Source organism: Siniperca chuatsi, linkage group LG19, assembly GCF_020085105.1.
Source record: "Siniperca chuatsi isolate FFG_IHB_CAS linkage group LG19, ASM2008510v1, whole genome shotgun sequence".
NCBI classification, from domain to species: Eukaryota; Metazoa; Chordata; class Actinopteri; order Centrarchiformes; family Sinipercidae; genus Siniperca; species Siniperca chuatsi.
In genome coordinates, this window is record NC_058060.1 from 17,917,497 (window position 1) to 17,932,443 (window position 14,947).

Consider the following 14,947-nt stretch of genomic DNA (forward strand, 5'->3'; position numbering starts at 1 on the left):
CATACTTTGTCCTCTTTAAATGACCAGTTTAGGAGTGCACATAATGGCTACACTGTCACGCACAACCCCACGTTCACAGCGACTGCCCACACACATCGGACAGGTTTGATTACCACCCGGTGATTCTGTGTGCTGGAAATCAATGAGGCAGGGAGCCAGGGGAGAGGCTGGTTGGCTGACAAGCTCAGCGGTGGCTGTAGCTGCTAATTAAAGCCAGGAAGGAGCCTGGGGAAAGGTTGTCAGGGGGGCATATAGAAGAAGATATCTGTGAATAGATCTGGGCTGAACCTGCTATAAATCTGTGCGAGATAAGCTATGAGGGCAGAATCCTTGCTGTTTGTTTCATAATCACTTCATTAGTTCTCCCCTGCTATGATCAGGGTTTCGCTGCTGGGACGTGCCAGCACTAAAAACACAGTTTCTCTTTGTATTTTGTTTTTCTATTCTTATTCTATGTGTTTCTTCTAGCTGACAAATTGCAGGTGAAAATTCTCTTGTTTTTTTTTTTTTTTTGGTGTTTTTGTAAAGTGTGCCTCCACAGATGAAAACAGATATTCCCAATAGGTTGCAGGACGCTCTTATCATCTTCAAAGGAACTCTCAAAACACCTGCTGGCTTGACTTTGAGGCTCCAATATGATTCTGAGAAAGTACTTTAAAGATGAGTGATGTCTTCCAAGGCTCACTGAAGGACAGACTTAATATGTAGTCACTATATACAGCCTCTTCAGTTTGCATTGCCACGACTGGAGGCTACAGTAGGACTCTTATCAGCATCTATAGGCCTGTTTCCTCCTCCTATCAGGGCCATATGCTGCTAACCTTGGCGTGGGATTAACTCTTACTCATACTTGTGGGAGAGCTGCTCATGAATACCTAAACAGGCCACAGAATAATCATGCCACAGAGTCCTAAAGACCAATTTTAAACCTAAACATTGAATTTGCTCTCAAATTAAGTAAATGTCCCCTTAATCACCTTCTCTAAGACACAAAAGAAATCCATTGACAATTTAATTTTAAGTTTTGAAATGTGATGACATTTAGCAAACTTTTGGCTACAAGTATGTCAATTTTAAGGCATATTGGCACATGCTAGAAAGGAGGGTAATGATGAATTATGATTGCCCCCCACTGGTCAACTGTGGAACTGCAGCAAAAGAGAAAAACACAATTTTGGTGAATGCTTTTATCTAAGGGATCTCTGCATTTTAGACATTTATAGGGGACAGTGCGCATTAATCAACACTGACATTTAACAACATCAATGTAAATGTGCCGGGGTTAGCTCAACACCTAATTTGCATTTACTGGCAAATAACAAAAAGCATTAGTACATAGTAAAGTTGCAATGAAAGTAGCAGAGAAAAAGAAACTGGAGGTATAAAACGCTATAAACACTAAGAGTTTATCTATAAAAAACATTAGTATCTGTATCTTTGTATAAAAGGCGGCAACAGGCTATTTTTTGTGTTGCTTTTCAGTGATGCCTGCAGACAGTGCTGTAGACAGGATGCCAGGTACACACCCTTTGCACGTTGGTCTGATCCTCGGCATCCTCCTGGTGATGCTCATCATGGTTGCCGGCGTGCTGGTCACCGTGTACATCTACCATCACCCGACCTCTGCAGCCAGCCTCTTCCTTATTGAGGTGAGTAGAGACGCTACCATCGGACATGATGCCAGGTGTTAAGAGTGGTTTGATTACAAAATGAAATCATTCATTGAGAGTGAAAGTTTAGTCTTGACCTTCTAGTTGACAAAATAATCTCACCACAAGGTCCATTTAGTAGCTGTTCAGGAGCTTTCGAGATTGACAGCTCATACTTGACCTACCGTTTCTAAGGTCATGTACGAGAAGTCCTTGAAGTGCTCTGAAAAATTTAAATTTGAACATCTACAACTCTGACAACTGGGCAACTTCGTCTGCTGAGGAAGACTGTGTGATATGATCAAAAAGCTCAGCAATTTATGGACCCGTAGGATGAGGACAGGTAGAGAGCTTGTGCTTCAATAAAAAAACATGCATCCTCTATGTGTTTGATATATTATGCAATCATATTTCATTTTATTTATGATTTTAGTATAAAGTCACTAATGTGTACAAAGTCCATTTTTCTCAAACTTTCAGACATTCTAGTGTAATAGCAAGAAAAGATATCTGTACAAAAACATGCCAGTCGGAGCTCAGTACATTTTATCCTTCATTTCCTGACTCATAAATATGCATTATGATTTTCAGAGGGGAATGATGAAACTTGGTGCACACAGTCTTTCTTAATAAATGAATGTGAACTCCCCGAGGAAGAGTAGGTGCTGTTTGGAGAGTGTAGTTCAAACATCTTTTAAAAACAAAACTGCTCAAGTTCAAAGTTGTTCTCACTGTCAATATTACAAGGTCATTATCAGACACAGGAACTCCCTGATGTGGATTTCGCTTGTTAAAGTGGCGCTCCATCTCGGTGCACTGTACATCAGACAAACCAGAGCATTTATCATTTTCTTTTGATAAGTTTTATAGTTTGGTTTTAAAGAATGAGGAACCAGTGTTGGTCTCTCAATACTTTCTGACTTCTCTACCCAATCATTTGTTACTATTGAAGATGTAAAAACACAGTGCAGCTTTCAGTAAATATCACTCAAACACGAGTAAATAGCGCATTTGTTTTGGACTCTATTTAGCCTTGGATTAATACTCATGTGGTTGGGACCTGCACAGGGATCACAAAATGAATTAAAGGGGTCACGAGAAAGAAAAAAAAACCCATAACCTTCTACACAAAATGACTTTTTTGTTTTTATTGACTCTTGTGCTTTTTTTCGTGTGAAATGCTGTTTAGTTTGACCTCTTCAGGCCCCTGAAAGTTTTCCAATTGAAACAGTCTGAGCAGGGATGATTACTCTTTGATTGAACTGCTCACATCTCACACTGCTCAGAATATCACCAGACTTTTCATTTAAGGTCATATAACGTAGTTGTTGAGGTTTGCCTGTGTGTGATTTTATGTGTAAACACTTGACACCTCAACTCAGCAGAGCATCGCCAGAGTGCTTAATTCTGGGGAAATCACTCCTTTGTTCACTCATTCACACTCAATAATTTACTCTATAGTGAGATGAAATTTGAGACCGTTATTAATCATTTTGCGTCATCACTGAAAGGTCTAGAGTCGCACAGCGGTAATTTTTGCATCTATAAAATGTGGAGCATTGCATTGTAGGATGGTTAGCAGAAAGTACATACTTTTTTTCAGGGCATAAATTAACCCAGAATTCAGACACAAATAAAATGGTGGAGGGTAAATAGAGTGCACTATGTAGTAAATCGGGAGTGATTTCGGACACTGGCTCTCCTAAGGTCGCATACAAAGATCAACCTCAGCCCTAACCTTTAACCTTGAAGACACTGTGATCTCTGACCTGTATCCTAAACGCTGTCCTCACACATGTCCCCTTCTGATCACCCTTGCAGAGACGCCCAAGCAGGTGGCCAGCCATGAAGTTTCGCCGGGGGTCGGGCCACCCGGCCTACGCGGAGGTGGAGCCAGTGGGCCAGGAGAAGGAGGGCTTCATCGAGTCCGAGCAGTGCTGAGGGAGGAGAGGGCGTCTGCACCCTCCCCCCTCCCTCCTGTGCTTGCCCTCCTCCCTCCTGCTTCACGGGGACTTCTCCAGAATCTGCTTATCGGCGCAGGAGCTCAATGTACACAATGACTCGTTAAGACTGCGAAATCGGCCCATTGAGCACTAGATGAGACTGGATAGAGCAGCCAGCAATATGAGCAAGTGAGAAAACTGATTCCAGACAAGCCCATTGTTCAGCTCATTGGCAAGGGACTGACCTACTGGGGACAGAGGGAGGGAGCAGCATTGATGTCATCGACAGCATTGGTTAAGTTTTGTACGGCTGTTATCATGTTGCCATAGAGGGATTGTACAACCTGACTGCCGAGACTGGATACTGGTGTGTCTGAGGGGGTGAATTATACAATATATATTTTCAGAAACAATACAGAGTATGTGAACAGAGATTTCCACTTTATTGTTGGTGGGGTTATACTGTATAGGCCTTTGTATATCCATCAGGTTTTTACTTCTTTTCCTCTTTCTGTCAGTATGTTGGTTTTACAGGGGTTGGCGCATGTATCTGTATAGACCGTAGGTATTGCTGTTCAATACCATAGCAGGCTAAATTGACTTTTCCACTGCCCACTCTGCAGAGAGGCTGCAGCTGTGCGATATGACGTGAGCTGAACTCCTGTCACTGCGATCGATCGCAGCTCGGAGATGAAGCTCTGAACAGTCAGCATTGGTGTTGAATTAGTTTGTTGGCTGGTTTAATTTTCTGAAAATTAAGGGTAAGATGTCTTTTGTTCACTGACAGTATCTCAGTGGGTTTTTTTTTTTTAATGGGTGATGGGCACACTATCTTTTTTTTTATTGGTTCTTTGATTAATTTCATCATTGATACCATTTCATGTGTTTATTTTTGCAGTTTTTTTCATTACTGCCGTGCCATTTTGTCCCTGACTAAAGTTTGCACATTTTTTTTCTCATTTGACATGTGGTACTAATGCAAAATTACAAGACAGGCGCTTGTGAGCTTGTGTATGCTGAGTATATTTTCTAAAGTGTAAGTGATTCTTGTGTGTGTATACGTGTTTGAATGCAAAAGAGAGCAGTTTACAGAAGTGATTGGATATCCACCTGCTTTATGGGTGCATATGTTTATGCTGGCTCTGCACAGTTGATTCTTATTGATTTGAATCTGAGGTATCTGGATACAGTTTGTGAGAGCCAAGAAAACACACTGGTATGGTTGGAGTATTCCTGGATTTTACAGTGTGGTTTCCTTTTCCAGTATGTTGCCACCATTGTCTGCTCTGTGTTTATGTTATCATTGGCTCATCCGTGTCAATGCGTTAATGTATATACCAAGGCCAAAACATTTGCAGATTCAGGTAACTCATGGCAAACATTTGTAGTATAGCAGTGTAGTACAGAAAAACTTATGAAATTTTTTATGAGTGGCCTTTTTTTCTCTACTTTTTTACTTAAATGTGAATACTGTTCCAATCATTACTGTCAATGATCAATACACAAGGCTTCTAACTGAACAAATTCAAACACTAATTTCTACTGTTAAATATTATTTCAAGACAAAATCATGTTTTTGCACCAATGATTGTAGACTCATTTTAGATACAGTATCCTGAAACTCTACTGAAAAATAAAACGTGCAATATTACACCTGTTCAGTTTGACACTGAAAATACATAAAAATAACAATCATCTCGATTTTTTTTTTAAATTCACACCTTGTCGTCATCACATTGAGACCAAAGACTAATCAGCATCTGAGTGAGCTATGTTTTCAAGTATTTACCTCAACCTCCCCACAGCCTCATTACTCCGGAGCCATGCCAGTTTAGTTGTAGCTATAGTGGTTTACTGGGTATAGTGGTGTTCTGCAGCCATTTACAATGTCGTATGAAACTGCTGCACAAACGACTAAACCCCTCCCCCTAGCAGCGGGTGTCCAATCGTAGCTTAGCAACCGTAACTAGGCATGGCATGCCTGTCAAGCTTCGGCTTTCTCTACAGCTTGAAGCGGTGTAGCAACATGGGACTGTATTAAGAGAGATACTCGCATTCAAAGAGTTTGGAGGGTCTTTTTTTAATTAGTCTTTCCAAAAACAAAATTAAAACAAGCTCAACAGTGTAAGGAATGGATTAAACAGTGTGTTTATCTGCATTAACGTAACCTGCAATCGTTAGCATGTCCGGCTAACTAGCTTACAGTAGTAACCGTGCGTAATGGCAAGGCCAAGACGCGCGTCATTAACATTAGCTAAATAACAAAATGTGTTTGTTCTGTTACAGGTTGAGTTAAAAAGCCCCGTTCACTACTAACGTTAGCATTGTGTAAAAGCCAGTCCTGGAAGCTGTCAGAGTTTAGGCTAACGTTAGCAGCTCTTTCCTGCTCTTTATTGGATTTGGGAAGGTTTACACTCCAGCAACCCCAGCCAACGCTACCCGTCAAGTTACTTATAATACTAGGACTAACAGGCTCTGCCTAGGACAGCTTGAACCTTAAAGTTAGCCTTTTAGACCGCGTTTTCAACCAACCCATGGATCTGATGTTAGCTTAATTAGCTAGCTAGCTACAGCTGTCATTTCAGCCGGCAAAATCGACATGGGTCTGCTACAAATGAGAAGCCTGAGTTTCTTCTACCACTGTCTGAAATCAAGGACCCATTGTTTCAAAAGTTACAAATAATTATTATAGTAAATCTGCCACCATAATAATTGTAAACTGCATATGTGAAGTTCAGAACAGACTGCCTGACGGGCGTAGCAACAGTAACTAAGGGGGCAGGGCTTAGCTAACGGCTGACACCTTTCATCTAAATGCCATGTAACCATTTCTTCCTCTAAATACACTCATTTACACCTACACACCCAAAGATGCACACATGAGACAACATACCAAATTAAGGACTCACTGGCTGTTTTAAAGCTTCACACAGATGCTTCTTTACAACTACACTGAGCTCTAATGTGGTGTCATTGGTGTCGACCGGAGAGCACAAACCCCTGCTTTTCAAACCCTCTTTTATGACTCCTCATAACTCCTTTCCACAACAGTGTTTAAAAGCATACAGGAGAGAGAACAGAGGGTGAAGTTGAACAGGTCAATGGCTTTTTCATGCATACAGATATATTATTAAATATTGTTAGAGTGCTAACAATATGCTTGGAACATCTGCTTTTGGTACACTGCCACCTGAAACTGCAAGTGTTTTTATAACCACTGTCAAAATGCAGTCAGAAAAGGTAAACACGTCTACAAAAGCAGAAACGCTTTGATCATAGAAACAGGAGGTCGTCTAGCAGCAAAGTCTTCACTTGCTTCACTGGACTTGACTAATCACTTTCACTCCCACTTTCTTTTAACAATGTTATTTTAGATGACGAAAAGCAGCATAGCGGTGTTGTTGAGATAGGTTTACTGCTGTGATTTTCTTTTTATCCCTGATTTAGGAGTTGGATTGAAAGATGTTAAGTCACACAGATTTGGCGATGATTGCCAGAGCTCAATATAAAGAAACAAGAACTGTGACCTTGTTTTATCTCATGATAGGACTCCATAGCAAACAATGAGACTCAAAATCACACAGTATCATAGCTGTATGTAATTTCTGTAACTGCTGTTGTTTTGATTACATTTGAAATAATAAACAATGTTGTTAAATACAAACATCTTCTGAATATATCTATCACGCTCCTGTTGCTGTGTATAACTGCTTGTTTTTCATTTGAGCGTACATTTGGCTTTATTTCTCAGTACCACAGGACAGAAGGAGCAGATTTCATGTATAACCACTTCCATTTTTCCATTAATCAGTATTCATCTACAGATTCAAATCATAAATACAACGGAGAAACAACGAGCAGCTGGGAGACAAACGCTTATGCATTATTCTGGCTTAAATGCCACCATAATTAATTAAAAAATGCAGGCCAAAAAATTTTAATAAGATCTTGGGACAGATTAATTTGGAGGAAAGCCAGTGTTTGAATGACAGACGGCTAAACACTTGCTGTCAACGCTCATTCTGCAAGTCAATCACTTGACTATGAAATCTTCCCACAGCTTCACGCAGCCCATTTCTGTATTAAAAAAAACACAATTCGCTTTTTTACATCATCTATATCTGTCCTGAAAGAGAGCACGACAGTGAAAAATGCTGTCTGGTGTATGTGAAATCCTTGGATCAGGTGAATAGTGGGACTGCTTCTCTGCAGATTGAGGAGATAGAGCTCTACAGCAGTACACAGAGAAAGCTGAGCAAACAAGATAGCAAAGGGAAGCTCAGCAAAAAAGCCATGAAGAAAATATTATTGACCGAGCCAGGCAGAGATATCAGACTTTTTTACGTAAGATTGGTTCAGTAGCACGAAGGACAAAAAGAGAATTAAACTTCTATAATGTTTGGCACTAGAGCTATAACTCAAGGATAGAGTCAGGAAGTAATTAAGTGTGCTACATAAACACAGGCGCTGCACATTTTCTCTATAAACAATAATAAGCGGGTGTTGCTAGTTGGACACACAGCTATTACATTACCCAAATCAAGTTAATGAATCTATTGTAGGCAAGCTCATACCAGTGCTGTGAATCATGCTGCTGCTGTGAACCTGTGACCTGATGTTTTACTGCCACCTAGTGGGCAAACTACAGAATGTAACAAATGAGATGGCTACATGCTGAGGTTTACTGCATCATGTTTCAGTATTGTGTTATTTCTTCTAAATTAATTATTACAAAAACACATCTAATACTTTGTGACAGCAGTTTACTTCCCGTCTCTTTACGCAACAAGACTACCTAGTCTCCTCACAAGCTTTAGAGGTGGGACAGGTAGTTGAGTAATCAATTAGTCTGCAACTATTTTAAAAGCTGATTTATTGTTTCAGTCATTTTTCAAGAAATTCAAAAATTCTCTGGTTCTGTTTTCGCAAATGTGAGGTTTTACTGCTTTTGTTTGTCATATGATTTAAAAAAAAATGTAATCTTTGGGTTTTGGACTGTTGGTCCACCAATTTAAAGACATCACAGTGGGCTCAGAAATTATGATTAATTTTTTCACAATTTCACATTTCATAGACAAAACAATAAATAGATTAATCAAGAAAATAATCTACAGCTTAATCAATAATGAAAAAATAAGTAAGTTGCAGCTTTATAGCTGTTTAAGACAATAGCATTTATAAAAGCTTGTGGCTTGCAGTTAGTGCCCAGGCATTTAACAATCACACATCAAACACACAATTTAACAAATTAAAGAGGCGCATTTTAGTGACAAAGTCTTCACCTGACAAATATTCAAGGAACATGCTCCAGAGTTTGATCAAAATATACATTTATTTGAATGTAATAGAAAAACAGCACAGTGCAGCTCCTGTTAAAATACAGCCATTCCATCTTTAACAAGCAAATCTACTGTAAACAGTGTCGGCTAAAAAGACATGTTGCAGGTTTACAAAAGGTACAGCAGAAGCCCAGAGAGACGAAGCTGCTTCGCTCATTAATTTCTTAAGAGTAACTTGATTACTTTGAAAGTAACTAAATCACCATTACAACCACTGCTACAAAGGTGGGTTATATTAGCAGAATTTGTATATACTTCACGTCTGCCATGTCCTGACCTTATTTTGCAACTCTTCCCCTTTATATATTAAATAATTCTGCTGCTTTTTCCACTGGTGGATTAGTTGTTCCATGTTGCTTTGAAAACTCATATCAGAGTGCTGATTGCCAGATGTCTTATGACTGAAAATGTTACCAAGTGACATTTAAGCAAATACAGTATGACCCACATCTGTAGCAGTGCTAATAATTGTGATTATTCAGAGTTAAAGTCCTTTTTCATGACATGTTTTTAATCAAACCCCTGAACCGAAAATTTAAAAAAAAAAAAAAAAAATCAGTAATATTGAGTCCTTTAGGGACCAGTGTATAACAGCTCTACAGCAGGCCTGTTTCCCGTCTCATATTTCTGTGTCAACAAACGTGTCTGTATTTGCCCACACTGGGTGAAATAGTCATACTGCATATCTTAGTATATAGCATTGGGTTTGCTGTACTCTCTAATAAGTATAAACAGATTCACGCTATAGAGAAACAGATCTACAGTATTTTCAGCATTCCTACGATAAAAAAGGATGTAAGTCAGTTGTTTTAAATCCTGGCTATCAGGGCCTTGATGGTTTTCTATATCTGACCATCTCGGTGATTGCATTCACCAGGTGTCTCAGTAAAAATAGGTTCAGATTTGACGACTAGAGGGAAAACCAGCAGATCTGGGTCCTGAGAGCCAAGAGTGAGAACTGATCTGTGACATTTACAAAAGACTGAAGGCAGTCATTCTCAATCAGGGTCCTTGAAACTCACAGCCACTCTAGCGATGTTATTAGTACTTGATTCACACCCACATTTCACCAGGTTAACTAAAACTAGAGTCCCAAGTAAAACTGTTAAATCACGGGTATATGTGAACTGATCTGCAGCAGAAGGATATGTTCAAGGCAAGGATTCAACTGGGTCACACAACCATGGTACCCAACTACAATATGTAACCATTGTTGCTGTGTATTTCCTGAAACAGGGCCACTCCGATGGTGGTGTAACACTACCTGATTCATCTGGTTGTCAGTGCGGCTCACAAAAGAGGGGTGAGGTATCAAGGCACTATAAAAAGCAGTTACACACCTCCTTGTGGAGGATTTGAGGGTCTGTCCAGAGCAGCTGACTCTACTCCGTTAGGCAGAACCACCCTTCCCTTGAAAAGGAGCTACACGAGCCCTTAATGTGGTTATTCTCTTCTATAATATGCCAATATTTCTCTTAACGCAGGCTTACCTGATGGTGACCACCACAATCCAATAATAGTACACCGTAACAAACAAGTTGGAGAGTCTTACATGCTGCTTGCATAGCTGATGGTGGAGGAAGACAACACAATGCCAATGTCCTTGTGTACAGCCTTTCTAGCTTTTTGTTGGATGGAAATGTCAGACCCCCTTGAAACCTCTCGTGTCCTGTAGAAATAGCTACACTTTCATCACTGAGACAGTGAACCCTGCTTCTATAGACTGCAAGAAATACAGCACCAACTGTAGTGAAGGTGCACTCTAAAGAAGTACTTATAACACGTAGGAAAGTAACTGCTTCAAGCTACATTCAGACACTTTAATAAAAGTAAATGAACTCACCTTTCCAGCACCTCTATACTGACTTTCTAATCTTTCTCTCAGTGTATCTGTGTGAGGAGGTTATAAGGTTGACTCTGCACATGGTAGTAAGGCTTTTCATTATCGATTTAATAACTGCTGCTTATTTTCTCAATTAATCCTTTGGTCTATAAAATGTCAAAATGTTTTATTGTCAATGTGAAAAAATAGGGGAAAATACCCATCGTGGTCTCCTAAAGCCAAAGATGTCTTGAAAGTTCTTGTTTTGTTCAACCAACACTATTTCATTTACTATCAGCAAAAAGTGACAACTGAGAAACTTGAACAAGTGAATATTTGCCATTTTTGAAAATGATTTAAACAATTAATCGATTATCAAAATAGCTGCAGATTAATTTTCTATCGATCAACTAATTGATTAATTGACTAATCTTTGCAGCTCTCCGTGGTAGCACATCCTTGCCTCAAACATATCCCTCTGCCACAAAGTGATATAAACAACGGAAAGATCAATTTAAGGGAAACAAAATAACTCCTTTAAGGCAACAGCCAACAGACAACAATCAGTAACTGCTCAAGTGCTTTATAACTGTACACACTGAGAGTGTAATAAACATTGCAGCATGAGAAAAGCATTTATAGTTTGGTCACAACAAATGGGAATCATTAAAAAAGCAATTCCCTCAACAGTCAGACATAATATTATAGTAACAATTTAGTAGTGCAGTTCTGCCATTTGTATCCACCATGACTAAGGAGTGACAATTACCTGTGTAACAGTTTGTGCTTCCTTGTTTTAGATTAAATCACACAACCGTACAGTATTACAAATCTATGAACAAAAGTTCATTATAAAGATCGAAATTTCATTATATGTTAAAACGGGAGTATAAATCTTTGAACAGCATGAAAAAAGGGTGTTTATGTGTCAAAGGCCTCTCATATAATCAACGTGAGAAGAGCATAAAGAACGCACACAACTAAAACAGTAATATGTCTGATTAAAAAAATAAATAAAATAAACCACGTTTGTACATTCAGTAAAATTTGTTATTTACCCTTTTTCCTTTTTTGTCAAATAAGCAGATTTACCATCAGTACAGTAAGGAAGCGGCTCCGTTAGTCGTGGTTTAGAGGGTCCAACAGCCAAGAGTGTCTTGTTAATCTAGAATCAATCACACAGTGCATTATTAATTGGGCTCCATTTTACATAAATACAAGCTTAATTCACACGCATTTAGCTAAACTACTGTGATATCACTATATTATTACAGTGGTGTTAGAGAGGAAGAAATAATGCTTTGTTTAGTTTCTTTCTTGGGTTGTTACGGAGACAGAGGAGGAAATGACAAATTAACAAATCAGAGGCAATGAGGGTGCAAGAAACGGTGTTGAGATACATATTGCTGAATCACTGCTGCAATCTAAGTCATGCATACCAGCCTGGCACAAAGTAGCGATAATGTGAAAGAAGACTAACAGGTGCATCTACTTTAAAGGCCCCATGACACGACATCTTTACTCCCTTAAAGCAGCTATAATAAATATTTTTATAATAACAATGGATTAAATGACTACGTGGAATATGAAAGGGGTCGCTCATTAGACAAACTCACAAGGAATTATCACCGGTCTCTCCAGCTCCCCTCAGCTCTGCAGGGCCTTTTAGCTTCTTTGGTTTTATGGGCTGCAACTTTACTCTTTTGGTTTAATCTCACCGCTCTCATAGTGTCGTTTTCGACAGCAGGAGCAGCTGTTTTCATCAAAAAAAGCTCTAAAAACCCACTGAACATTACCCGCTCAGCAACAAACAGCAGACACAGTTTGAGACTAGCTGGTGAACATGGCAAAGCATTTAGCAGCTAAATAGACAGCTATTTCCCTCAGGAGTTGGTAGAGACCAAAACAGAGCTAAAAGAGAATGAATTTGTCTCAGTGTCTGTTGGATATGTAAATAAGCAACTGTTTGCTAACACATTCGCCATGTCAACTTAAAGGATGATAATAGGTTGGTGTTGTGTTCACAGCTTGTTTCTGTTTATATCTGTCTGTTTAGTTAGTATTTTTAAAATCTAGCCACTAACTTGCGTTTGGTAGAGCAGAACTGCAGAGTCAGGTGATAATTCTCTGTGGGTTCGTCACTATGAGCAACTCCTACATACAAGTAGTCATATAATCCATTATTAACATAAAAATATTGATTATAGACACTTCCAAGTCTCAAATAAATTTGATGGGGTCTTTAATTCTAATCTTTAATTAACAGAAAAGAAGACTTCAATTTAACTTTCTTTTGAGCCAAGATAAGTGCATCACTCACTGGAAAGCGGATCCACCTCCATGGCATTTGACAAGCTCAGGCTTGATTTCTGTTTGGGTCGAGCCCCCAGCTCCCGCACCTCCCTGGCTGGATTCTGGTTCTCATCCAGAGGTTTCTTCTCTTTCTCCACCTCCTCTGGGATGTAGTAGCCCCCCTCCTCTGCCACCATCTTCTCCACTCTCTCCAGCAAGCGTCCTACCTGGGGATGCTCCCCGAATATGCAGTTGTTAATGACAAAATACCTTCGCTTACACTTTTCCAGCACCCATTTCAAGTCCTTGCCCTCCCTGCGAATATACCTCTCGATTGAAATGGTCCTCAACACCTCCGCCCAGCTGAAAACCACAATCGTATGCTTCCACACACGCTCACCAAAGAGGCTCACGTGCTCCTCAATGCGAGCACGGTCGACCTCCGTGAACATGCCCACAGGGATGACAAGCAGGAAGGCGTGTGGACCTGGAGGACAAAGAGATGCTCCCCTCACTAGCTCCTCTTTATAGGAGGGTGGTGTATCCTGGGCGGAAAACCAGCCTGGAGTGTCCACGACAGTCACCTGCCGCTCCAACACCTCCGCCTGTCTCTTCACACAGAACTCAGCTGCTCGCTCCAAGCGAAACTCCTCTCGGCCTATGATGGTGTTTCCAGTCAGGCTCTTCCCCGGCCACCTCCAGCCCAGCATCACCAGACGAACTTCAGGCAGGCGGTTAGCCGCCTTGGCTGCAGCTGCCTTTCTGGCCTCCTCATCTGGTCCAGAGGCATCTCCGGCTGTGATCATTAAATTTATATATTTCAGTGTTGGGATAGGTTGCAATCAAGTGTCACACTATCTTAGCAAGAGTTTATACACTAACTATGATTATTTTCATTACCAATTAATCTTTAGGTCTGTAATATGTCATGCGCATCACAATTTCCCGAACCCTAAGTTGACATATTCAGAAAACCAGTGAACATTCACATTTAAGAAGCTGAAACCAGTGATTTGCATTAAAAATACCTAAACAATTAATTGATAGTCAAAAATTGTAGCCATGAATTTTCTGTTGATCAAATAATCGATTGATTGACTAATAACTCAACTTAATGCGGATTGTAGTTTTTTTCAGCTACCATTTAAAACTCATAAAGACAAGACAAAAAAACAATACTTTTTTTCTAAATTGTATATATTAAATGTGTATATGTGGTCATTTTGTTTGTGTTATATGTTGTGAATGTGAATTAAATCTATATAAAATTATTTAAATAATACTCTCCTGAAAACCCAATTGGTTTACTTACATTGGTACTCTGAACATTATTATAGCTTACCCAACTTGCCCAAATAAAAACTATTGTCCATCCAGTTAGCGGGAAGCGCTAATGATGTAACTTACTAAAGAGGCGAACTTAGCTTCCCAATTACTTAAACACAACATATTGCTGAAGTTATATGAGACCGTAGGCATAAGGTTTAATTAATAACAATGTAAAAAGAACACAAAAGTAGGTGAAATATTTCTAACAATATCTGCTGTAAAATAATACGTGTGAAACGTGTCACATCCCGGTGTAATGTTTAGCCTGGAAACAGTTTGCTAACTTAGCGCTAATTTTAACAGCCACGGAAACTCCCCATATTTGTTTGACAATTCGCAAATTTTAAACAAACCAGTTTTAAAAAGATAAAAAAAGTTACTGTCTCACCTGCCGTCTGAAGTTGTCTACTCGTTTCCATACTCTGTTTAACTCCGGACCGTGGTTTTATTCAGGTATAACTTGTCTTTGGGAGGCTACTTCGCCGAACAAGGACTTCCTCCTACCTGGTGACAGAAGTGGCAAGCTAACCGGAAAGAAATGACGCTGCTTCCGGTCTCATCTTTCAAAATAAA

At 39.6% G+C, this 14,947-nt stretch overlaps 2 protein-coding genes across 4 annotated transcripts in view; one reads left to right on the forward strand and one right to left on the reverse strand.

Moving 5' to 3' along the window:
• Positions 1-7,256, forward strand: part of plxdc2b (plexin domain containing 2b) — a 99,528-nt gene extending 92,272 nt beyond the window's left edge. For both annotated transcript variants that reach the window (XM_044175815.1, XM_044175816.1), the window contains exons 13-14: positions 1,483-1,649; positions 3,471-7,256. In XM_044175815.1, coding sequence (XP_044031750.1) covers positions 1,483-1,649; positions 3,471-3,590 — 287 coding nt within the window. In that variant the 3' untranslated portion in view covers positions 3,591-7,256. The remainder of the gene's footprint in view (positions 1-1,482; positions 1,650-3,470) is intronic.
• Positions 7,257-8,905: 1,649 nt separating this feature from the next.
• On the reverse strand, positions 8,906-14,919 carry LOC122866327 (GTPase IMAP family member 9). Of its 2 annotated transcripts, XM_044175819.1 has the most exons (3): positions 14,763-14,919; positions 13,074-13,841; positions 8,906-11,918 (listed from the first exon to the last, which is right to left on the reverse strand). In XM_044175819.1, exons 1-3 carry the CDS (start codon positions 14,791-14,793, stop codon positions 11,914-11,916), a joined length of 804 nt encoding a protein of 267 aa, XP_044031754.1. In that variant the 5' UTR covers positions 14,794-14,919; the 3' UTR covers positions 8,906-11,913. The 2 variants fall into 2 exon arrangements, with proteins under 2 accessions (XP_044031754.1, XP_044031753.1); XM_044175818.1 differs by lacking the exon at positions 8,906-11,918 and having other exon boundaries at positions 13,066-13,841.
• Positions 14,920-14,947: the final 28 nt, after the last annotated feature.

Coding starts and splice junctions, on each gene's coding strand:
- LOC122866327 (XM_044175818.1), bottom strand. CDS start 14,793: ATGGAAACGAGTAGACAACTTCAGACGGCAG. Junction 13,842..14,762: donor TAGACAACTTCAGACGGCAG/GTGAGACAGTAA, acceptor TAATGATCACAG/CCGGAGATGCCTCTGGACCA.